This window comes from Diabrotica undecimpunctata, chromosome 2, assembly GCF_040954645.1.
Source record: "Diabrotica undecimpunctata isolate CICGRU chromosome 2, icDiaUnde3, whole genome shotgun sequence".
Lineage (NCBI taxonomy): Eukaryota > Metazoa > Arthropoda > Insecta > Coleoptera > Chrysomelidae > Diabrotica > Diabrotica undecimpunctata.
The window spans coordinates 167,984,762-168,012,157 of NC_092804.1; the positions used below are offsets into that span (position 1 = coordinate 167,984,762).

The 27,396-nt window shown below is 33.7% G+C and overlaps 1 protein-coding gene across 1 annotated transcript in view; it reads left to right on the forward strand.

Moving 5' to 3' along the window:
• Nucleotides 1-27,154, forward strand: part of cue (Low-density lipoprotein receptor repeat domain-containing protein cueball) — a 56,589-nt gene extending 29,435 nt beyond the window's left edge. The window contains exons 2-6 of the mRNA XM_072523929.1: nucleotides 3,728-3,954; nucleotides 9,948-10,108; nucleotides 13,314-14,192; nucleotides 16,007-16,313; nucleotides 20,575-27,154. Of these exons, the coding sequence (XP_072380030.1) occupies nucleotides 3,728-3,954; nucleotides 9,948-10,108; nucleotides 13,314-14,192; nucleotides 16,007-16,313; nucleotides 20,575-20,646 (1,646 nt within the window). The 3' untranslated portion in view covers nucleotides 20,647-27,154. The remainder of the gene's footprint in view (nucleotides 1-3,727; nucleotides 3,955-9,947; nucleotides 10,109-13,313; nucleotides 14,193-16,006; nucleotides 16,314-20,574) is intronic.
• The last annotated feature ends 242 nt before the right edge of the window (nucleotides 27,155-27,396 follow it).

Genomic DNA, 27,396 nt, shown 5'->3' on the forward strand with positions numbered 1-27,396 from the left:
TAGGTCAAGATATACTAAGAACCACAGGTCAATCTGAAGGTCACTTTTTTAGATTGCGAGCGGTACGCGTTCGCACACTATCACAACCAGTATTTATTCAACGATTAAATGATGTCCATAGAAACACAGTTTCCATTTATACCTTTCGAAAACGCTTAACTGAATATGGATTAAGATCCAAAATAGCTGTCACGGGACTATTTAAAGCAGAACTTCGCTCGCAAACATCTTAATTGAGGTGTTGAAAAATGGGGTGCTTTGTTATTGCCAGATGAATCAAGATTTAACAGATACTCATCAGATGAGCGGCTTAGGATTTGGAGAAGAACTTGTGAACGTTATCACCAATGTTGTTTTACTGCCACGAGTTCAATTTGGTGAAGATGGTATAATGGTGTGTTCAGGCATTTTTCTAGCGTCTCATACAGAAATTGTTACAGTTCTAGGGGGCAATTTAAATGCTGAAAGGTATATGAAACAATGTTTGTAAGATCATTTAGTGTCATTTGCCCCATTTGTTGGAGAAAACTATTGATGCAAGATAATGCTCGTCTACACATTGCGAGAATAACACGGGATTACTTGGATGAAATTAAGATTCCTTTATAACCAAGGCTCCCAAGGAGTCCAGACTTAAATCTAATAGAGCATGCGTGGGATATTCTGGGATGACGCATCCGACGTAACCATATTCAGTTTCAAATCATCAATGACTTGGAGCAAGCAGTTTGTGACGAATGGAAATAAATTCCTTAGGAAGAATTTGCTGCTTAATCCGAAGTATACTTGATCGAATGAGCGCAGTAATTAGGGGTCGTGGAGCTAATACAGCCTACTAAATATCGTTTTTTATTAAAAAATGTTCAAAATTGAATTTTTGTTTCTTTGCAGATTTTCAAATTTTTCGATTTTTTTTTCTTTTCTCTTTGTTAAATTCTTGACTTGTAATAAATTTTACTATTCAATCTTGTTTATTTATTAAATACTCAATTAGAAATATCAAAACTTTTTTTAACGCCAGTTTTTAGGAAAGATCTGGGTGTCCGGTTAATTTTGCACTCGCACTCGTTTATATGACGTATATCATATAAACACTTCATCATCAAAAAAAATAAGTCAAATAAGTAATACTTAATAAACAAATATAAAATTATTATGTTAAAGACATTATTATAGAATCTTCGGGACTTTCCCTATCTTTTAAAAAGTAATCTCCGGGGATTTCCCTATCAGTTGATTTGGTTATGTATTAAATGCATTAAAAATGTATACAAACGTATTAAAAATACTGAAAATTTTTTGATGGTAACACAAATTGTATTATCAAATTTATTTTTAAGTAAAATATAAGTGCATTTTAATATTTTTTCTCAAATCAATAGATCCAAAGAGTATTTCGGTAGGTGTAAGACCCTCCTTTCGGATTTGGTTTCCCCAATGTTGGGCATCACCCTCCCCAACGCAGCCCCACTATTCTCAGTCTTCCGGGCCACCTGCCGCACGTGCTATCCTATTTTCCATTCTGGTTCAACGTCACTCTCAGGTACTTTACGGTGTTCTTGATTGTTAGACACCCCTTCGCACATTGTACTACCACACTTTGCCTGTTCCTTTTCCCCTTCAGAATGACGACTTCGGTATTTTCTACCGCGAGTTTCAGTCCGTGCTATGTCATCCATTTCTTCACGATGCCGTCTGCGTTCCGAACCCGACATTAATAAAAAATGTCGGAAAATGAAGAGAGGAGATCCTGACAAGTTGTGGTCTAAATTTAAAAAAATATCAGTAAATATAAAGAAAATCACAAACAAATAAGACGAAAGATAGTGGAGGCAAAGGATAAGTGGCCTTCAGAAACACGTGAAAGACTTTCAGCAAAAATACTATGGACAAACTTCTCCACAAGACAATAAAGTAAAAGGAAGGAAATTCTTCATTTAATAACTGTAGTTTTTCAACACATTATCATCCGCGCATTTCAGATCCGTTGACAGTGATACCGACATCACCTCTGGCAAGTGCCTCTTTGAGAATATGCTCAGAAGACAAAAGCAGTGGCGACAAGATCCACCCCTGTCAAACCCTACCGAGAATTTTAATTGATTCAGACGTATTTAGGCGAATTCTGACATTTCCTTGATGGTGATCGTATAGCTTAAGTCTTTGTCGTCTATTTCTACTCTCTTCAAGAATTTCCATCAATTTTCCATGTCCAACCTTGTCGAATGCTCTCTTAAAGTCTATAAAGCACATGTACCCATGATTAATTGACATCTCTACACCTCTGAACCAGTACTTGCACGCTAAATAGTGTCTCTCTCGACTTCTAAGAGAATACAATATTAATCAAATGTATAAAAATTTATACTTTTGCACAAGTAAATATTTTTAAGGAATAGAAACTTAAATTTACAATGGTTATTCAAGTAATATTATTTCCAGGATTATTTGGCTCTTTAACCTTTCCATTTCTGTCGGAAAATATGTTTTTCCATGACAGTTATTTCCGTATTTTTAGCTCTAGTATATTTTGTATATCATCATCATCTTGGTGCTACAGCCCTTAGAGGGCCTCGACCTTCTCAAGCTTTCTACGCCATTCTGTTCTGTCCCTTGCTTGCATTTTCCAGTTGCCGACTCCGATCTTCTCGGCATCTTGTGTTACCCCGTCCATCCACCTCAGCTTTGGTCTACCCCGTCTTCTCATTCCCACGGTTTGCGCTTTTTTATCTTGTTGGATTCAAGGGCCCGGTCTACATGTCCTGCCCACTGCAGGCGGTTTCGCTTAATTATAGTGGTAATATCTTTACCACCAAACGTATGCTTGTAGATATTCTGCAGTTCAAAGTTATATTTACGCCTCCATATTCCGTTCTCACAGACCGCTCCGAATATCTTGCGTAGCACCTTTCTTTCAAAAATCGATAGGGCGGATTCATCTGTTTTAGTTAGCGTCCATACCTCTGATCCATATGTGAGAACGGGGACTATCAGTGTTCTATACAGCCTTACGAGTTTTTTGAGACAGACGTTTGTTAGCTAAGTACTTGGATAGACCATGACCTGTTTACAATTATTATTCGCCTTTTTATTTCCTCAGATGTGTTCTTATTGGGATTAACCGATGTCCCTAGATATATGAACTCTTTGACTGCTTCGAAGTTTTGGTCATTGATGATTAAATCTGCGTCAACATTTCCAGCTCTTGTGTTTGTGTTAGTCGCCATGAATTTGGTTTTATTTTGATTCATATGTAACCCCATTCGTTCTGCTACTGCTACTAGCTCGGTTAGGATTTCCGCAGTTCTCGCCCTGGTTCTTGTTATAATGTCCACGTCGTCTGCATATGCTAGAATTTGAACTGATCTATTAAATATTGTTCCCCTGCTATCTAAATTAGCGTCTCGTACAACTTTTTCTAAGGCGACATTAAAAAGCTGACACGCCAGCTCATCTCCCTGCCTTAACCCCCTATGTATTTCAAATGGGGTTGACGAGTCGTTTTGAATTTTTACTGCTGATAGCATCTTCGCCATTGTCACTTTTATCAAACATGAGTTTTTTTGGAATTTCTAACTCATTCATAGCGTTGTAAAGACGTGGTCTTAAGACACTGCCATATGCCGCTTTAAAATTGACAAAAATATGATACATATCTAGGTCTATATTTTGTATATACAAATATTAAAAAAGAGTAATTTTGAACGTAATTTCTGTTTTTTTTTAGATCTGGCAGTAGTTGTACGTAATGAAATCCAACTACTATCTGCAACTGGATCCATTTTAGAATCTAGAAAACCGTTTTCTTCATTAAGAGCAATTACGTACGATGGTATCAGGGATCAGTTTGTTGTCAGCGACACTGACAGAAACAACGACACAATTTTCACTGTCCGCCTATCCAAAGAGACTGCTACCGAACCAATAATACATAGTCCTCCCGGTGACGTACAGGTGAGTTAATTTTTGCTTAAAATAGTGACTCTATTTGTGCCTTTTCGTCAACCATTATCGAACGATTTTTTTAATTTTGGTTCTTTCAGAGGAGTTTGTAGTGGCTTTACTTTTACCCTTTTTATTACTGGGTATTGGGATCTTGTAATCAGACCCCACATGTTTGAAATTATTACATAATCTTAGGTTCTATAGGTTGCTGGTTCACTGATATAAAAGGTAATTAGCTGTGTACGTAAGGTACCAATGAGACTGCTTCTTAAAAGCTTAAATCTAGCCCAATAAATATAAGTGAAAGGTGATTTTAACAAATTTATTCTAAATGCATACTTAACATAAAAGCATATGAAAATATGTATCAAAGTATAATAATAATAGAAATAGTAAAACTAATGTAAATGCCCGGAAACTAAAACTACGAAATTATACCTTTAATAATGTTCCACTCACTAAGAAAGTCTGATCTTTTCTCTCGTCAGGCCTTTACGGGAAATAATATATGAGCTCATAAGGCCCGGCGCGCATATTGAACCCAGTCGAGACGCAGTACACGCCGGCGAAATGCGTGGACAGTTTTGTGAAGCACGGTTAGAAGCGATGTACCGCAAATTGAACAATTGTACACACTCTGACTCTGGACTCTGGTCTGGCCCCTCTACGACCAGCTCATGCACACGCCGCTCACACGTGGAAAGGTTTCGCAATCAGCCAGCGTAGTTTTCGTGAGTCGTGGCGTGCGTGTTCCACTCCCACTATTCCCTGCTATTTACTTTTATTTGTTTTTGTTTCCGAGATGGACATAGTGATAATAGAGGAGCTGATTTAACTCGTTCGGGATCATGCCGTGGAAGATGATACCATTCATCTACCGATTCAGAGTCCAGTAAATTGATTAATAAATGCTTCTCGATTGAAGTCATTTTAGCAACTGGCCACGGTGGCAGACCACGAATTGGTTCAATATAAAAACACGGGTCGCCCGTGGCCTCGGCGTGTATTGGGCCTCGGCTGGGTTCAATATGCGCCAGGCGCCAGGCCTTAGTCATATTCCCTTTCCTCATTGACTGTGTTTATTGGTATCACTTGTCTAGATAGATGCCGCAACTTTGCAACTCGATCTTACAGCTTCCACTAATTTCGCGAGGAATCACTTACAATTCAAATGTAACGAGTGTTACTGGTTTCTAAATCGTTTACGAGTACGAGATACAAGTACTTTTAAGACACCACGAGTGCTTGTGTCCTCTTTCACAAACATATATCAACTGTCTTTCGATATTGTGTTTTTAGTCACTTAAGGTAAGAAAAAGAGGTTGCTGTGTGAATTCAGCAGATGTTGGCGTTTCCTGTCTATTGTATAAATACCGTTCAAACCATTCCCAATAAAAATGGTCCATGTACTTCTCTGAAATTAGTGGCTGGGTATACTTAAGTAATGAACATGGAAATAGTCTTCTGAATAGATAAATATTGAATCACTATTTTTGTGAGATTTTCGAACACTCGGTAAGGTGAAAAGCGTGAGTAGTTTGCTCACGAGGCGACGACTGGAGCAGTATTCTTGAGCCAAGGGCACGGAGTGACGTTTCGTTACGTTGTACCGTTCGTCAGTTTCATGATTCCGACAAGACTTGCCTTTCAGAAACTCTGCCAGCATTCGTGTGCTCCGTTTTGATCCTCTACTTAACTCTAGCCTGATTTGATTCGAGGTGTCAGAAAAGTTACTACAGGAATAAATAGCTTGTGGTGGCCATGCGTTCATAGCGACTTCAGTTTTGATCTTTCGATGTCAGCTTTTCTTATTGTTGCTTAGTATTTCAAAGAGTAAGTACGTATTTCCGTTGAGATTATCACTTCGAACCGGATGATCTCCGAAAGCGTGATACGTCACACTAATCCCCTTAAAACCACATAAAATCGTCAATTCTACATGCTATTCATACCTCACTAAGATATCACTATTTATTTATACAAACTGTTCAGGGAACTCGGGTGGAATATTTATTTAATATTTTGGTAGTCTCAATGCAGCAACTCTTGTATTCATTTATTGGTGTATCCATTGATTGGTGCACTCTCATTTAATAATTTGAGCGTTTAATAAAATTTGTAATTGTTATAAACAAATAAATGATAGAATTAATCAAACAAAAGATGACCCATTCCTAACAAAATGCAACATTTGCATTTTGTGCATAAATTTTCCTCTATCCTTCCTTTTTTTATTTTCTTTTTACAAAACAATTAAATTAGATAAAATTAAACAGTTATTATTTAATTCATTAATTTCATTGTCGAGTGTTTAGTGTAATTTGATTACAATGTAATGTAAACCTCGACGGTAATGTAAACCTCGACGATATTATGTAATTAATAACGAAAAGTTGTCAATGTATGCAAATTTTTCGTTTGATTTAAATACACAAATAAAATCGTTAGTTTTAATTCCTGACATTTCTAGAACAACACTTCTAGAATGTTAACTTTTAAGTTTAAAAACAAATTATTTGTCTATTGTATGTAGATAAACCTAAAAAACCGATATAAACAATTGTTAATAAGTTAAAGTTCCTATCAGGTATTTCCTATTAAAATTTTGTATTTCGGTCATTTTTTGGTGTTTGTTTGTTTCTAATTTTAATTAAAATTAATTATAATAAAACAACGAAATATTTACTAAAAAACCTCAACAAAAAAGATGATTAAAGTGTTCTCTAACAAAAAGAAATATTAAGTCAAACTTAATCATATGTGTGTTTCAATGATTTTGAAAAGACGTTTGATCGCGTACAGCATACTCAGTTAATTACCGCCTTGCATTGCCGCAGAGCATTCAATTAGATGACATAGAAGTCACAATGATTTCCGAACTTTACTGCAACCATACATCCATTATTAATACCAAAAACAGATAATCCAAGCTCTAAGCCAATCTGTTACGATAGGAATTCATATTCCCTCTCACTCTCCTTAACGTAAATATTTAGGAAGGCTTTAAAAGGTCCAAAAAAGGAATTATTATAGGAGGAGAAATAATAATATACGATACGCAGACTATACTGTGATTCTAACTGAAAACATCGACAATCTGCAGGTACTAATCAATAGAGTTGACCTATAATGTAAAAATTGGAGACTGTCTATAAATCTATGATGTCGCAAATCCATGAAAAGTTTGCAATAGTTAGGTATGATCTGTCCTGTTGTATGGATGTGAAACTTGGAGCTTAAACCTTGAACGCCGATATCATGAATAAAATTGAGGCAAATCGTGGATGTGTCGAAGAATACACAGTGGACTAGCAGAACCAAAAACGAAGAAATTTTACGAAGAATAGATCAACGAACTCTCTTAAATGTTCTAGGTTAATAGAAAATCTTAGACATATCATCAGAGAACTAAGATATGAATTCCTTGGGCTAATTGTCAAAGGTAAAGTCGAAAAAAAGAAATGGATAGAACGGACGGAAGAAATTCTTTCTGGTTGAGGAATTTGCGACAGTGGAAAGGTTTGGCAGCAAACCAGTTACTAAAGGTATGCCAAGATCAAGTTAACGATGTTATAATCATGACAGTCATCGAAGTTTCGTAAGGACATGGCACTATAAGAAGAAGAATCATAATGTATATCTAAATATAATGCATGGCCTCAAAAAATCATGTAAGATATAGCAAAAGGTGAACGATATAGAAACAGATAATATACCGATTGCGAGAGGGGTCAGGCAAGGATGCGTCTTGTCTCCGACGCTTTTCAACGTGTACTTACAGGTCATATTCAGAAAAGCCTTATGGGAAAGAAAAGAGGGAATAAGAATCGGTGGAGAAATCGTAAAGAGATTTGCAGATGACACGGTAATTATGGCTGAGAGTATAGAAGAACTACAAACTTTACTAGATGCAATAAATATTGAATGCATTCAAATGGGACTCGAAATCAACACATATAAGACCAAATTTATGATAGTATCAAGGAGTACAATAAATAATGAACAACTAACTCTTGGTGGACAGCAAATAGAGAGAGTGACAAAATATAAATATCTGGGAGCTTACATCAACACAGAATTAGATCCAGACCAAGAGATCAGGGTACGAATAGAAATGGCAAGGGCAGCGTTCTTAAAATTCAAGCAATTGTTCTGTGACAAAAATCTGAATACTGCGCTGAGACTGAGGTTTGTTGAATGTTACGTCTGGTTCCAACTATTGTACGGGGTAGAAACATGGACGTTAAGAGCGCAAATAGTTAAGAAGCTTGAAGCCTTTAAACTTTGGATATACAGGAGAATGTTAAGAATTCCATAGACTGCCAGGGTCACCAATGAAGAAGTGCTGAGAAGGATGGGTCGAGACAAAAAATTGTTGAGAACAATAAAAGTATTCAAGACTGCATACCTTGGACACATACTGAGGAATGATAAATATAGTCTTCTGCAGGTCATCATGCAGGGTAGAGTTGATAGCAAAAAGGGAATAGGTAGAAAGAGGAAGTCATGGCTGCGAAATATTCGAGACTGGACAAACATACTGTAGACGAATTATTCCACGTTGCAAAAGACAGAGAAACTTTTAGAAATGTGGTCGCTAAACTCCGTTAATGGGGACGGCATATGAAGAAGAAGAAGATATAGCAAAACGTGCAAATATTTCACAAGCGGCATTTATGGATTGTATAGTTATCATAGCATTAAATAAGAAACTTGGATACAGAACTGCAAATGGAGAAGGAGCGGCTTTCACAACAGATAAATATAACAGTTCCTATCAGCTTCCTTCCCAAACCACCATATTCTCGAACAAAGTTTATTGCCGCGGAAACTTTCTACTAAGAGAAGAGACTAAGTGATCATATCCAGATTGCGACTTGGACATACAAAGGTAACCCATGATTTTATATTAATAAAGGAATCTCCGCCGATATGTTATGTGTGTGATAGTGAACTAACAGTACAACATATCTTCATAGCTGTCCTCGCTATGTACTAGAACGACAACAACGATAGTTAGGTAACACCGTAGAGAACGGTTAAGTGAAAATAATACATCTAAAATTCTTAGGTTCTTACGTGCCATAGGACTGAAACCAAATTTAGTATTAACTTTAATTTTTCACATTTCATGCAAATACAGTTCAATGCTAATAACCCTTTGTGGTTGAAGCAAATTGTAAATAAAAGAAAATTGAAATATTCGCTCGAAATAGTTCAGTTATCTATCACAAGACGAATACAATGGTTAATAACAATAAGCGTTTTATTTAAATCTTATATTTTCTTCACAATCTGGCATCCGTGTACAGGTTTGTATTAGATATCCGACATATACTCGAGTAGAACTCTGCATAGAATTAAGTTTCTGTTAATAGTTTTTAAACTTTAATACTAGAGGCCGCCACTTGACGGCAGATTAAAAGTCAAAAATTTGTCCGATAAAGATTGTCTAACAGACAAATATTAATCGTTTATTGTAAAACTCCTTGCTATCTCTACAAAATAGGTAAACACAGAAACACCGATATGTGAATGTAGAACCATTGGAACAGTGATCCATATACTCTTTGAATGTCTCAATATTTAGCACAAAAATATGGATCTGTATTTAGAACTATTAAAAGCAGGAATAGAGAGTCCAATATCTTTACATAGTACTCTATACAAACCCTCTGTATGGTTTAACCCTCAAATAGATCTATAAAAAAATTTTAAATAAGAAAAAAATTATAAATTCAGAAAATACTGGAATATCGTAACGTATAAAAATTTACGTATCATTCAAGTATCACCCACCCAGCTGTCAATTAGTAGTAAACAGAAATTTACCCCTTCTTATGCACTGCCTAGAGCAAGATATCATAACCTTACATGTACTGGGTAAATGATTATACAATCGAAACCCAAAAAGAACGAAGAAGAAGAAGATTGTCTAACTATTCTTTTTTAAACAATGCCAATACAGTTGAATACATTGAGTAAAACTCTTTCATTTTTAGGGGCTCGCAATTGATCCTGTAGAAGATGTTTTATATTGGACGAGAGCTCTCGAGAATACCATAGCTTATGTGAGATTGAACAGCTCCGAGCACATTCCTGAAAATTTTATGGCTTTCAAAGATATAGCCCCCCATGCGATTGCCATTGATGTTTGCAATCGGTAAGTTTTTATAATATAAAAATGTATTATGGTAATTTTCATTATATTTATTATTCTTTATTATTATTCATTCAACCTTTCGATCCTGGAGTATGCAGTTTTTAATTTTTGTCTATATACATCTAAAAAGGGCTAATGAATGAAATAAATTTGTTTTTATCTATTCAGCATTTTATGAACAAGAACAAATGTTGTTTCCTTTAATTTGCACTGATATAGTGTACTATACAGTGATCAGTGTCTTACCACCCGGCTTTTTAACGTAAGAGATAGAAAACACAGTTACCTTGTAAAATAAAAAGAGATAAAACTCGTAGAGGTGAGAAATAATCGATAGAAACCTATAATTTACATTACATTACATTACCACTATCGATAGTCTCACACCTTTAGACGTTAGCTTCGAGCTAAATCACCTCGGTCATAGTTATTATGTGTAACGTCGTATGTGTGACGTATTTCCATTTTTTAATTTCGCATGAAGTAAAAACTGATTGACCACAATAAAGCAAAAATGTTAATAAAATAATTTAATTAATAGTGATTATTTAATCTAAAGTTTTAAATTATTAACCAAGAATAATTTCTACTATGATTTAAATAGCAGCAGAACAATAACCCAAACTGTCACTAAATAATTATAAAAGTCTGGTGGATCAGAGTTCAAGGCACGATGTTCTCATCCAGGCGCTCAGGGTTCGAATCCAACATGGAGGTTTTACTTTTTTAAAAATTAAAATTTGAAATTATGCAGATATTATATCGTTTTTCTTTAAATCACTAAACATTTATTTCAGTCTTTATTAGAAGTGTTTATAGTAAAACATGAAAATCTTATTAAAAAAACAATGTACTTTCGAAAATAAAGTAAAAATTCTTCAAACATAAAAGAACGTTCTAAATAAATGTACTTACAAAAAATGTTTAAATAGGTAGAAATTCTATAAAAATATTCTAAATAAACGTATTTTATTCTAATGAAATGTATTTACAAAAAATGTTCGAATAAGCCTCCATTAGCAGCAGAACAATAACCCAATCTATTATAAAAGTTTCGTCTAACATTAGTTAATGTTTCTGGACTAATACCTCTCATTGAATCAAAGATCTTTTCTCTTAATTCTTGGAGAGAATTATGCCTATCGTCTTCAATTCCATATAGTTTGGACTTTATATATCCCCACATAAAAAAATCACAAGGTGCAAGATCAGGTGATCATTTACTTTTCGAGGACGCTGGGTACGAGCGACATAAATCTGACGAGGATTTCCTCGAGACCAATACCGAGCATTCATTGAATTGTGACGGCCATGCAATGAAAACGTACATTCATCGGTGAACAAAACGTTCTCTAAAAAATGTTCATCTTGATGTGACATTTCCATTGCAGTTTGACAAAATTCTAAACGTCTATATTAATCCCCAGGGAATTGTTCGTTGGATTTATGAAGTTTATAGGGACGGTATCAATGTCTTTTCAAAATTTTACCTACTCTAAATCTTGAAATTCCATATTGTTCTCCGAGACGAGATGTTGATTCGGTAGGATTTTGCTCAATACTTGCACAAATCAAAGTGTTCCTTAGTTCCAAATCTGGATTTACCTCCTTTCGTCTACGAACTCCTCTTGGAGCGAACACTGATCCATAAGTAAAAAAATTACGGATAATAGACTGAATTGTTGATCGTGCTGGAGCCGGCCTATTTGGAAACATATTTACAAATTGTTGTCTAATCATGTTGTCTGATAATCCATTCACATGCCAGACAAAAATTTGCACTTTTTCCTCGACCGTTAAAACCATTTTTACGAATTGTTGTTTCAATAAAAAGTTTCTGTTTACCGTGCAAAAACACTTCTCGATATGTTATATATTATATATATGTTATATGTTATATATTATTTGATGGCTGAAGGCTTGATGATTTGGTTAGCTGTAAAGCAGGCAGCTGTTCCCGCGCATCCATTCCGATGTTGTCAATTGTTTTGAAAATCATTACCTGTACAGAGGAATTGATATTATCACTGAGAATTTAGTGATGGATTTGACATTAAACAGTCTTCACCGGATTATTTTGCATTCACAACTGAAGACTGTAAAACTGGAATTGAATTTGAATTATTTTGTATTTCTATTTTATAACATTGGAATAAGAATAAATTGTAAATAATGAGTTTTTCGAAAACTTGTTACCTAATATGTATCATATTTTTTATTATTTTTTGATTGAATAAAATAAAAAATTTTATCCTTGGTGTGAATTGAACCCCAACCTTCTTGTCAATAGACCACGTCTCTAACTATTACACCAATTCCACATACAATAATTGTTTTCGGACTGAACATACCTACCTTTAGTTTAGTCAAATATTTCAGTTGAGTTATTTTTATTATTAACTAACTTAAAGATTTATAATTTAAAATCGCTACTAATTAATGTTTTTTACTATAATATATCTTAATTTATTCAATCATTTATTCTAACATCAGAAATTATTAAAATAAAATATTTTCGAGGTCATCCGTATAATTATGACTGAAGTCAAATAGCCACGTCTAAAACTAGTTTATCTCGTACTATCTCACAACTTAATCTATCTTCTATCCTTTCCGCTATTTTGCCGGGTGGTAAGACACTCATCACTGTATAGTGTTTTTTGGTTTTGACTAGAGACTGACAAATTTTAAATAACTTACTACTGTATCTTATAGAAAAAGGGTCAATGTCCATTTTTACTGTTTGGAGAAAATTGTGTTAATACATAAATATACTTTTTGAATATATGAGTATATTTGGATCGGATCATGTAATAATGTTAATTTTTTTTTAATAATCACGGATATACCATTTTTTTGTCGCTTCTAGTAAAGATAGTGCAAACACTCCTGACCATGGAGCTGCGCGAAGGCGGAGTCAAAATTCACGTAAAGACAAAAATGTTCTATTGTAAGTGGAATTATACTAACCAAACTGAAACGTTCTACCTTTGACGTTGCATAGTACAGTACGTTTCGCATGGAAGTGGGGACAACCAAATTTCGTCTACTGCGCCGTGATCAGGAGTGTTTGCACTATCTCTACACGTATTAGAAAGAAATGCACTGAAAAAGGCTGTGAGGTATATCTCTAGATATACAGTTGAATTAAATTTAAGAACAAAATTATATAATAAGTTGTCTTATTTGAATTTTTGTTTTTCAGCTACATTTATTACACAACAAATCCCTCAGGCAACAAGCCGACTATTGAAAGAAGAAAATTAGATAGCACAGAACACCAAATTTTAGTTAATGACACGATTTGGACTCCGGTAGGTTTAGCGATCGACTACAAAAATCAACGACTATATTGGGCGGACAGTAGAATTGGATCATCAACTGGTAGGATCGAAAGCATCAGTCTTGGTGGAAAAGACAGAAAACTCTTCATGGAAAGAAATACAGTGCAGCCTTTCGGATTAGCTGTAGATGAAGAAGCCGTCTATTGGACCGATACTAACAACAATGCTTTATACAAACTATTAAAAACCGAAACAGATCCGTCTACGGCCCCTGAGAAAATCGCGCATTTTGCTGATACACCTATGGGGTTAGTAGCTAATTTTTTTATGAACGACTGTAAAGGACTTCCAGAAGCTATTAAAGAATATCAACAACACCAAATGCAATCCAACCAAAGTAAAGAATTTGATACAGAAGAAGTCTTCCAGTGTTTCAACAGCGGCGTCCTTAAAAACAACACTTGTGATTGCAAACGTGGCTTTAGGGGAAAATTCTGCGAAATATCCGTTTGCAGCAACGATTATTGCTTGAACGGAGATTGCTACCTATCGTCATCTGGTAAACCAACATGTAATTGCAATAAAGGTTTTATTGGTAACAGATGCCAAAAGAATAAGTGCGATAGTTACTGCTTAAATGCAGGAGAATGTATTATCACGTCGTCCATGAATACACCCACGTGCAGTTGTCTTGAAGGATTCATTGGAAACCGATGCGAATACAATGAAGAAATTTGTGATTTGTACTGCAGTAACCAAAAAGACAGCGGATTTCCCGATGAATTTCAAATAATGTGCAGGTAATTGATCATTTATACTATGCTAAGTATTTATATCATCATCATCTGGACGCTCATATTCCTACGTCATGTGGTTTACATGATTACACATACACAAATTACATGAATACATTCATTCATACATTCCCTCAAGTTACGAAACCATGAGATTCTTCTCCTTCCTACACTTCTCTTGCCCTGGATTTTCTCTTGTATAATTAATTAAAGTATGTTGTATCTTACATTACGCATAACATGCCCCAGATATTGCAGCTTTCGTTTCTTGATGGTTTCCAATATTTCCATTCTTTTGTTGACTCTTCTCATGATCTTGTTGTTTTGTTACATGCTCGGTCCATGATATGTTCAGGATTCTTCTATACACCCACAGTTCAAATGCTTCCAACTTTTTAGTAATCGACGCGTTAAGTGTCCATGCTTCTATCCCGTAAAGCAGAGTCAATATAATTTGCTAGTCCACAAAGCACAAAGTACCTTTCTCATTTTATTGAAGTTTGTTCGTTCTTTATCTATTCAAACTTTGATTTCTTTGGAGTAATCGTTTGTGTGATTAATTATTTTGCCAAGATCATTGTAGTTTTCAACTTGTTCTAAAGTTTTGCCGTTAATTGTCAGGCTTTCATCATTATTTTGGGTTTTTGATGTCCTCATAAATTTAGTTTTGATAATCCATATTCTTCTCCATACTCAACTGTCTTGTTCATTAGCTTTTGGAGGTCTTGTAGGTTGTCTGCTATTATGATAGTATCGTCCGCATATCTAATGTTGTTAATCACAATACGAGGAAAGCATTTCTACAAAATTGTAATGCATGGTGACTTACTTCTAGTTAGACATTGATTAGCTCTATAATCGATTGATTCTTGTGTCGAAAACAGAAAATCTCTGGTTATCTTCATATGATCAATATATAATGACATTTATGAACGTCTTAAATGCTGTAGACTTTTCCATAGTCGCCTAAGAGGCATGGTAATTTGCCCAATTTTTATAGTAGATGTTTCGAGTTTTGATGGGATTCAGTGTAGTAGGAGCTGTTAAGCACACAATACTCAACTGCAGGAAACAACCGAGCTCAGACTCGACACTTAAGTGCGGTAGGAGGTGGTCCCCACGTTGGGCCCCATTTTTATTTGTAGTCTCAACTTCTCAATAGTTTTTAGTTAAATTCACTTCTCTGCTTTTCTTCTTAATAGTATCTTTTCAAAATAAACTTTAGGGCAGTTAATTGTTTAGGTGACTGCCTATTTGTAGGAAACTTTTGAAACTTAATAAATATCACACAATGTCACGGTAATTAATGACTAATCATCTTCTATACAACTTAATAAAACCAAAAAGAGGAAAGATCTTAAAATGAACCCTATGTGATGAAACTTGTTAAATTTCACGCCAAATATCTTCTAGGATTTATCGTAGAAAGTTAATAAAAAGTTTCTAATAAAAGAACATTTAATTTAAAACACGTTATATATAAAAGAAAACAACAACCTTTAAAGCAGAGCCAAGGGTAAAATTTTTTAATTAACTGGATTTAACATGTTGTGACGAAGATCGTTCCATAAAATAAAGTTGAAGCCGACCCTGTTGATTTTAAAACAATCCAGAAAGTTATATTAGTATTTTTGCCTTTTTGCTAGACAAAATAAGTTGAAAAGCAATCTTGTTTGAAAAAAGATATTGAGCGAATTTATTAGTGATTGTTAATAAAGTGAATTTTTATGGTTAAACATTGTTTTTATTGAAACTCACGGACTTTGCATACAGATTTAGATAAAAACGAGACAAATACTAAGGAACAATAATTTTTTTAGGTGCAGTTATATTTATTCAGAGAGAAACAACAGCTCTCCTCTCCAATCTTCGTTACAAAGTCAACCAGATCTCCTTTCCAAATTTCAAGATCCTGTGGTTTACTTGTCGGCCATCATTTTAGTTTGTGTGGTGGTTATCATCGGCATGTTAGTCTACATCCACGTCGTTCAGAAGAAACGTCCTAGAATTCAGAAGCGAATCATCGTCAGCAAAAACGTCACTCCTCTTACATATCGACCACAGCCGAATACAGAACAGTGCGAGATTACAATCGAGAACTGTTGCAACATGAACATTTGTGAAACGGTAAGTTAAGTTTAGAAATTATGTAATACAGTATAAAAAAGATGACGACATACGGTTACCTTCGACCTGGAGACCTCTGATAAAGAAAATATCGTCCGCTTCACCCGCCAATCAAAATCCTACTGTCGAAATGTTCGCGCCAACTCCCGAGCCAATCCCCACTCAAACGACGTCACCATCGACGGTATAAAAGAACCGTCATCTATTTCTAGCACCAGTTGTGATTGTTTAGTGATCAGTGTAGTAGTATCTGGGGGCTCGGGAGACAGACCCGAGCCCCCATATTCCAGTTAAACCCGGAAGACTGTTATGAACATTAATTCCTGTAATAGCATTAATATTAGCTCTAGGTTTAAAATATTACGTTAAATTTTTTGAGTGAAAAAGTATAGAAGGAATCAAGAGTGATGTAGCGAGCATAAGTGGACGTGTATTAAGAATAATTTTTGGATCGGTCAAAGCAACAATATATCGGTCAATAATTAGCTAAAATCTAAAAATAGATCTTCTTCATGTGCCTTGTCCGTTCCGAACGTTGGCAATCAACATGGCTATTCTGACTTTGTTTACGGCAGATCTGAATAGTTCAGCAGATAAAAATAGATGGACATCTCAATATGCCATCCCAATAAAGATATTGAAGTTCCTGAATAAGGGAAATATACAGTTGTTCACGAAATGGTCAAATGCCTGAAGACTGACCTACTGTCTTTGTTATAATACCACAATGTCAGAAAGCGATGGATTTTGTACAATTAGATTGAGTCATGTCCTCAGAATCGTTCTCACATACACATTGCATAAGAAGCGCGAAGAAAATATGGGAAATCTCAATTTGGGAACTTTGATGGCGGCGAAAAGGTACCGACTCAATTTGAAGTGCAATGAACATTGATGATAACCAAGGTCTAGAGTCTGTGATGGTGAACTGAATTACCAAGAAGTAAACTTTAAATAATAAATCTCGTGAGAAGGCGGAGTTTCCAGTGCGCAGAGAGAGAAAAAATATTCGGCCAGAAAAGAATGAAATTTACCAAACATTACTAAAATTGTACCGCTTGATAAACATTCGCTACATATTAAAAATTTTACAATGTTGTCAGTGATCACTTTTGGGTATTTTTAGTATATCGAAATGAGTTTTAAATAATTTACACAGCAATTTTAATAACTAAATGGATAAGGGAATGTTTTTTAGTGAGATGGATATACGGTGTGTCCCAAAAAATTTTATACAAATGAAGACAAAGTTTATCTAACATTTTACAAAAAAAACTATTCTTGAAAAAAGCTCAGCATAGAAGAAAAACAAAAGTAATGATTTGATTAAAATATAATACTTACCAAACAATAGATAATTATTATGTCATTCCAATACGATTAAAAGACTTTCGTTTTCAAATATCCTACTTGGAAAACTTTATCGTTTCATTGTTTTACTGGTAAGTGTTTACGTTTCAAAATAGATATTTAAATATTGCAATAATTATATGATTAAAAAAGGTAAAAGAATTAATAAGTTAGACTTACTCACAATCAATTTAATTTAACTAATCGGACGACCGGTTTCGCTTTCTATAATATGCAAAGCATCTTCAGGTCACGATACAAAGTTAAAATGCTGAAAATAATAATCCCATATTAGGGTGTTGTCTAATAAAGATAAAACAAAGGTAGGTGATATAAATTATATAAATTACAGTAATTATGCCAATATTACATGTCTGTGGTTTTATAAATGAATAAAATGTTTAAGCAGACAAGGTAAGACCCACAAATTGGTAAAATAGTCTATTAAACTGTAATGAATTAATAAATAAACATTACTTACATGCCGGTACTCTATTAATTGATGGTTGAAAGAACATGGTTCAAACTATCTTGTATTGTTGATTGGAGAACTCAGGTCAACTATTGTAATTGTTTAACAGTAAACGGGGAAGTTCTTGAGGAGACAGATTTTATCCAATGAAGTAGAGATAGGTGATTACATTACATTTCACCTACCTTTGTTTTATCTTTATTAGACAACACCCTAATATGGGATTATTATTTTCAGCATTTTAACTTTGTATCGTGACCTGAAGATGCTTTGCATATTATAGAAAGCGAAACCGGTCGTCCGATTAGTTAAATTAAATTGATTGTGAGTAAGTCTAACTTATTATTTCTTTTACCTTTTGAAATGGACTCACACAAGCAACACATTCATGATTTTTCATAATTATATGATTCATACCATCATAATTTTTTTTTATTATAACAATACCACATTCAAAGACACACAGACAAAGCAATCGAACACAAAACAGCCGATTGTAAATATATCGTATAAAAACGATAAGTTTAGCACTGAGATTGCAAAAACTATTCGCATGTTTTAAATAACGTTTTTGCCGATTGACCATTTACCTAAAAAATAACTAAGGATATAATCTATTAGCAATTATTTTTTGACTATTAACCGGATAATTTGCTCTTAAACTCCATGCCACTAATTTAAATACCTCTAATTTAGGTATATCTACTTTTTTATATCACAATTATTTATTTCCCTTAAAGTTTTTAATTTGAACATAGTTCTGGAAAAAAAACTTTTGCATAAAATAAGTAAAACCAAAATAATGTTAAGAGAATACAAAAAAACTAAAAAATCACAACAAAATCAAATTTAAATAACGCGAGTAAAAGAAACAATGCAACAGTGTAAAAATATTCATCACCTCACCGCATAATGTTTATTTCACAAATGGTTTTGCTGGACCCCCACTTTCAAATTTGTTTCTGCGCAGTAATGACCTTTTAATTTCATACCTGTTCCACTGTAAATTGAGTCTCTTATATTGTTGTCAGAGAAACTTGATTTTACATTAATTAAGATTATCTGTTAACCAGGTTAAGACTGGGTGGTGAGCTTTCGACACCAGTCGAATCTTAAATAAAAGGGGGCCACCAAATTGGGTTTGGAAGCCTCTGTCCCTACTGAGATAAAAAGAGGGCACCATACTACGGTTGTCCATATTAAATGCGAGGGCCTCCATCCTAGGATGAAAGTGCTAGGATCCTAATTAGATGAGAAAGTGCCAAAATAAAATATGCGAAGAAACAAAAGGTACAAAAAATAAGATCTTACCCTAAAAGGAGTCTGAAACACACGTAGAGTCGTCGTTCACATCTTGCAAAACGGAAAAATAAAAATTAAAAAGGTGTGCCTAGCTATAGAAAAATGTCTACATGAATAAAATATCGTTAACGTCCCTAGGAGGTCGAAATAATCAACCCTGTTTAACCCTTAATTTGGCAAGCCTTAATATAACAGTAATTTTTGTATGTAGTATGTAGTGTGATTATGGTATATCACAAGGCATTTTGACCATTTTTATATTATTCTTTTTATAAATAAGGGAGATATGGAGTGTATCCCACAAGATACATAGTCAAATATCCAAATTTATTGTAAAAGTTTATTGTGTATCTTATAAGAAACATAGTCCAAGATTTTAGGTGAAACCTCACAATAAAAGCAGAAACTGAAAGTACTAAAACTAGTTTTTTAATAAAAAATGGAAGCGAAAAGTAATAAAGTAAGATATTCATTTTTCATTCTAGTCAAAAAAACCAAAAGTGTTGTAAAACTTACTTATGTGAAAAGAATTAAAACAATTTCTATCCTTTACTAAACAAAATCTAGGATAACATTTTGAACATGACCAGTATGTCTCTCCTGGCTTGGAACATTTTGAACATGACCAGTGTGTCTCTCCTGATTTGGAACATTTTGAACATGACCAGTGTGTCTCTCCTGATTTGCAATAGCTACACCTGCCTTTGGTATCATAAATAGAAAAATGATCAACTTTATCAAATCGTATTTCCTCTGATGGTCTCGGCAGAATGCACTTTTTATTTTTTTTTTAATTTCTTCGTTTCGCTCGGCCAACACTCTCTTATTTTTTCTGCCCTTTGCTGTTCGAGCCTCTGTTATGCACTGTCTAAAATATTTGAGAGTATAATCAATCTTTGGACGTGTGTTGTAAAGGGTTAACCGAACTGTTTTCGTAGGCGGGCTCTTTGGCAACATTATGGCAATATCTTTAAAGGGATTAGTTAGAATACTTGCCAATAAAACGTAAGGGCATTTTATTAAAGTTCGGAATCGGTACCTTTAAGTGGATTATAGCGGGTATAGTGGAATGCGGCATTATTATGTCTCAAATATATGTCTTTGTCATCATTATAAAAATATATTTTTTCTTTTCAGCCATGTTTCGAGCCGACAGGCGAGGACAAGAAAAAACTTCTAATGAACATGGAAGGCGAAGATCTTTACTAAGATTTTCCGATCTAAAATCGGCTGTGACTGTATAAAGTATTAAAACCATTGTTAAGTTTTTAATATTTATATTTATAAAGACTGTATTTACCAGTCCTTCTATTACAGCTATTGGAGAGTTTTACACAAACATTATAAATGAGACTGAGCGGTTTGTAACACTTATCATTCCCCATGACACGACTTTGAATATACAAATGTAGAAATTCTATGTGAATTGCTAGTAAGAATAAAAACAATAATATTGGTTAAATACTTAATTTTTCAATCGAAGAGATCAAATACGATCTTTCCTTAATTCTAAACAAGTGATTAGGCATAACAAAATTTTTATTGTATATAATATTGTTGGTAACATGTATCTAGTTTCCTTATTGCAGCCTCAAAAAGGTTTATTTCCCTTTTGCGTATAGCGAAAAATATCACACACTTGCGAAGGTTGTCGACCTGGAGAGACTGTATCCTTATGAAGGGCAGAATCCACCGACCTGGTGTATTTAGGTTTTTTTTAGTTATATACTAAAAAAATTTTCCCTGATTCTAATTCTGTTCATTACATCTAATATAGACATAGATCTCATCACAGTTCGTTGGTTGTTGTTGTTATATCCCATCCCAGTTGGTTGGTTGTTGCTATTAGATCCCAATATTATACAAAATAATGTATAATATAATAAATTACTGACCTGGGTTTACCTAGGTTACCTTGATTTACGGAGAACCTGCCACTAGAAGCGGAACCAAAAGAGGTTCTTTCTGACTCTAGATACATTACTATAACTATGGGCGCCGGTAGCGGAGTGCAAGCGGATGCAATTGCACCCCCCTGCCCCTACAGACAGTACATGTGTAGTTCTATATTTTATATTGGTTAATAGTATGTGTAGATGCAAATGCACCACCCTGAAAAGCAGATGCACCTCCCTGAAAATAATCCTGGCGGCGCCAATGACTATATCCGTCGTTTGTGAACGCCGATTTCCACGAGTATGAGTCCACAGTCTGTTTATTTTCCTCACTGGTTGGTATCATCTAAATCTGGCTCTATCTGGAGTAGATACACTGCAATTCTCCTCTATTGTATCATCTGCATCTGTTTCCACAGTTACAGTAGATTCACTGCAATTCTTTTCGTTCCGATTATCTAAGTGATTAGTATTTTTATCGCCCTCCATTAATAAGGATGTTCACCTTCAGTCACACGACTTACCTCATTACCGACTCAAATAAAAAAATTCTAATTACATTAATAATTATCGCTTACAATTCGCACTGATATCGTTTACAAAACAATTCGTCAATAATAATAATCAAAAGTCTCAACGGGCTTATATAAGCAGAACGATATGTTCTGGAACATTACTGGTTTACAAGAACACCCCCATCCGGTAAGTGGTTCAGTGGTTCATTGACCTAAAAATATGACTCAATTTTAGCAATAACTACGGTTAATCTCAATTTTTCCGTGGCATTCTTTTAGAGGTAAACTGTAAACAGTCAGTGGAGGCCATTTCTAAAAAATACAAAATTTGTTATCTTTCCGATCGCTTGGTTACATTGTTTTTGTGAAAAAACACTTTTCCTCCTCATTTATTGCCGTTTTTCTTCCATTTTTTTCCTGTAAACTCACCAATAACGGTATATAATATTTGCCATTGACGATTCTGCCTTGTTCAAGGCAATCTATGAATAAGATACCTCACAACGCACAAAATACGAAAACGATAACCGTGCCAGCTAATTTTTTACTGAACTTTGATTGTTTTGACTGGTTTTGTATCCGTCATTGACAAGTGTCGACGTAAAACATTCTTTTTATTGCGCTGAAACAGTTAACAAACAACGCATCACTGTAAATTGTAAACTAATTCTCCGATTGAGCTCAAAATTTTGACAGGTGACGTTTAAAGGTTGACACCAATTGTTAAAGCTCCATCTACATGTCTTGCCCGTGACTTCTTCATTGATATATCATTTGTTTAGGTTAAAATGTTTTTGTAGAGAAATAATCATTACTAATTACTAGTTGGCCTACCTAAATAAAAATTATTCTGTTTATTACCACATGACTTGCGATTCGTTATAATGTGGTCTCAAGTGCATATTATGTACACTCATCGCCGTAGTTTGAATTTGTAGTAGACGCGGCACACTACATTCAAGGTCACACTGATGATCTATTAAATCTGAGAAAAATCTGTTAAAAGGGAGTAAGTTAGCGATTTTTTATTTTGTGTACCAATAGCATGCCAAGCTATATCATCCCGAACCGAATTGAACCAATTGTGTGATATTTCTGAGGAAAACACAATTATACATCCTTTTAAACAATATTTTTATTTGCAGTCAGTAAGTTGTTTGAAAATGTACATTTTTGCCGGCAATATTATTATACAATAGATAGATATACTGACAGAATGGTCACTATTAGTATATGCTTATAAATTGGGAGTGACATATTTTCCTGAAAAAATTCACCAACACAATACAAAATCTTCAAACTATACAACCACAATCATTCTCGAGTGATAATTCAAAAATTTCTGTTATCAACTACTCTACATTTAAAAACGATTCCTCTACTATTTTTTATTTGACGAAAAAAGTTTTAAAGATTTATTATTCAACAAACCGTAGACTGATATAATTGATATTCATAAAAATAAAGTAAAGTGCAAAGTCACTTCCAGTTTATAGTATGTATATTTATTACTTAAAACAACTTTTTGCGTTTTCTGTTTATTTTTTAATTATTTATAATATCGTTCTACGTTCATGCAAATCTGTTTGTTTTGGAATATCATTACGATATTTTTTAACCCTTTATAAGGGAGTATCATATATTTTTTGTACATTTTGAGTATTGTAACACGTTTTCTTGTTTGTCAAATTTTTAAAAAGATATAGGAGTGGTTTTCATTGTACCCACTGCTTATTATGAAGATATATGTAGTGGTTTCAAGAGAGACCACTTTCTTTTTTTAAACGTTTATTAAAATCTATGTAAACTTTTAATTAAGAAAGAGTTCATCTCTATTTATGAATCAAAATATTTTAGATGATACATTTAATAATAATAACACTTTAATCTCTTCGGGCAGATATTTTTTTCGGCGTCAATTCTCAAGAAATTTTTTAGCTTTTTTTTTCTCAACATATTTATGTTATCTTTAATAGCGACCACTGCCTATAAATGGTTAGAAACTATTTTCATTAGCTAATACTTGGATTTCTATCTCAACATAACACTACTTTTGAGATACTTAAAATAAACGGTAATGTTAGTAATTGAATAATTTAAACAAAACTAAAATGATATTTGTTTAATCAGAATTTCTCTGGAATTTTTTATTTACATGAACGTAGATGAATTTTTGAACTGTTGTACTTAAGTGGTACTTATTGGTTTATGTGGTATAGTGTTGGCTTTGTACTTTGTAAAGTGATTGGAAATCATGACATTGTTGTACTCGATTGAAATCATAAATCTACTTAAAATTGTACTTTTCACAATACTAAACTAATACTTATTTTTTTAATTTTGTTTTTCCTCGTCAACTTCTGTCAAAAGAAATTGCTCTAAAAGAATCAATTAATTTAAAAATTAAAATATTTATACCATATATGGAGTGGTGTAAATCTGCCTTTAATGTTATTAGTCAGCTGTCAATTGTCCAATTGTACAATAGTCTACAGTTTTGTGAACTGTTAAATTCTTAAAATATAAAACCCCAAGAAGGAGAGTTTACTCTTTAAAATTTTAATCAGAAGGAAAGAGTTATATGGTGTCTACAACTCTAGGAAAGGAAAGTTTTGGTTTACAACAAAAAGGTTTTTTTTGTCTGGCCAGTACTTTTATGCTCCCAATTACCCCTTACTACGCTTATGATAATATATCACTCACAATCCTAATAAAATCTATAAAGAAATCTGTAAGACCAAAAAAAATTATTTTTAAGAGACAAATTCTTTCACATGAAGGTACCCTTGTTATCTTCCCGAATAACCCTAGTTATTCCGCACCAAATTACAATAATTATGAGTCACAGATTAACCCTTTCGATACTGTTGCCGTAAAAGTACGATTTTCATTTGCAGCTTTGATGAGCGAGCGCCGTACTATTACGCAAATTAATCTCCATCGTTCAGATTCTGTCACCGTACATTTTTAAGTATTTACATTTTTGAAGAGCTATAATCGTAATAGTACGTTCTACATTGTCCATCTTGCTTACTAGTATCGTTCATGTACGTTACGATCCACAAATACACCATACTGATGCCGTACATACGCGGCAGTACATCACCCACCCTAGCGCCGTACTTTCTGAATACCGTTTTTTTTTGAAGTTTTACGAAAACAAATTCCACTACTTCGATAAAACGAATATAAACAAACTGCCGACAAATGAAAAACGATTCAACTACTTCAATATAAAGAATGTAAACTACTGAGTGGCCGTCTCGATCGCGAAGTGCAAAATTTTCCCGGCGCCGTATATGAGCAACGCGCAACCAATACTTGGCCCGTAGCGAAAGGGTTAAAGGGTGAATTTGCTAATGTTATTCTAAAGAACCTGTTTCTAAAGTTAAATTAGAATCATATCTGCATTTTTTACATATTGTGTATGAATTCTTCATATATTTGTTTGGATGTGTCACTGCAGACTCCAATCTTAAGTATGTCTTCTAGTTTTCTTCTTTTTAATGGGAAGTAATATTTATTACGTAAGTATTAACAATATAATTGACTAGCATGGATGACAGATGACATATAATTTGACAGCTTAATTGGGGGCCTAGACTCAACTCAAATTTTATTATTGACTCTACAATTGACAACTAACTAATGGATAATATGTATTATATAATAATAATATGTGTCTCAAGGCAGGTTTACTTATTATGAAATACAAACTAGCTGTTAATCATCCAACAATTAAACTTATATTGAAAGCTAAAGCCAAAGTTGCAGTGACAAGTTTGTCTGCCAACTTCCGACTGCTTGTTCATTTTATTCTGTTTCTTGTCCTAAGGTTAGACATTTTAAAAAGCATTTATGCATATATATTTCCTAAAATGACTCACTGCCGTTTCTAAAATGAACAATAAAATGTCTAACGTGGATTTTGCTGCTTAGTACAATCTCCAAAAGCCAGTTAAAATATTTTTGTTTCTTTGCAGATGGAAATAGATTTTATTTAAAAAGTAGTAGGAAACGCTCGTAAGGAATCTTTTGTTCTGTTCTTCAAAAAGTCTAAAATCGTTTCAGTTTTATTGTTTGAATAGAGCCATTGAAAAAATTCACAAAATCAAGCAATCTTGACGTATCCAAGACATAGTATAGAGACAACGAAAATTCCATGCATCTTAATGCTTTGTTATAGCTTCTTCAAGAGCAGGTGTTTGGTTCCAGAAGGGAATAAAAAGTGGCGTATCTGTCTGCTTATATTCTCTAAATGTCTGGATTCAGCATTATAATTGTGTTAAAGAAAATACTAAACCGGAAGTTTTCATTTGCAGTTCCGAGAAAACACAAAATAAGTCTAGAATTTTTTTTCCATATTTACTAGTCGCACCTTAGATAATGGGACATAGGCAGGCAATTATACAGTTTTTTTACTTATATATTTCTTCATCGTTTTATATAACTTTATAAAAGTTAATATTGTCGGCCCTCAAGCTTAGATTTCATGTCAGTTTCTTGAAATAAATTTTTTTTTTATAGCGAATATCTGTTAACATTTCGGTATCTGCATCTAAATGATACTTTTGGTGTTCTATCTATAAACTTTTGTCCCCATTTATTTTTCGTCTGTATTAATTTTACACGAAAGGTCTAATATTTTGAATCTCAATTTTATTTTGAGATTTAAATTGTGATTTCGAAACAATTTTTGTAATTTCTAAACTCTGTCGTAATTTGTTGCATCCCAATGCGCCATTCAAGAATAACATTCGTTTTAATATTTTGCAATATGGCCTACTTACGATTTTTTTATTGTGAAAAGAATATTTTAAATTAATTTATTTAATGAATTTTAACTGGCTAAGATAATTTTAAAAATTTACAGGACACTTGTTCAGTTTTGTATTCCTATGTTAAGTTTATCATGCATAATTCGTAAAAAATATCTAGAACAGATTTTTATTTCGGGCCATTTAAAATGTTTAATTTGAATAAAACAAAGTTCAGACCTGCATTTGAATACATTTCTGCAAACGTTTCCTGGGCTTTACCAATGTGAAATATGTAGACTTTTTAAAACTGTAGTTAAATTGAGTTGTGATCGTAGTGAATTCTATTCAATGCTCCAATTGCCAATGAATACTTTTTTTGTAATTTTTGTGTATTCGTTTTTGGTATATTGTGACTTTACTTACTTGTTTTTAGAGTAAGTTGTGGGTTGTAATATCCACATCAGAAATGTGATATTATAATCTAAGTAGTGCGAATTAATAATTTTGTATCAAAAATTTGGAAACAAATAAAATTAATTTATTAGTACTCTTTTTTTTAATGTCGGACCTTTTTTTGTAGAATTAAAGATAATATCTACAAAACCTAAGAGGAAGATATAAATCCCGAAAGAGTTTGGCAAACCCGTAAAACACAAAAAATTGGCATTTGCCTAGATTTGCGGAAGAAATAGGGATGAAGCGAAGAGGCAACAGTCAGACTCTTGAAGAAGTAAACAAAATAAGCAATGATTGTTTTAAGGCATCGGAATTTGACTATCTTCTCTCCGA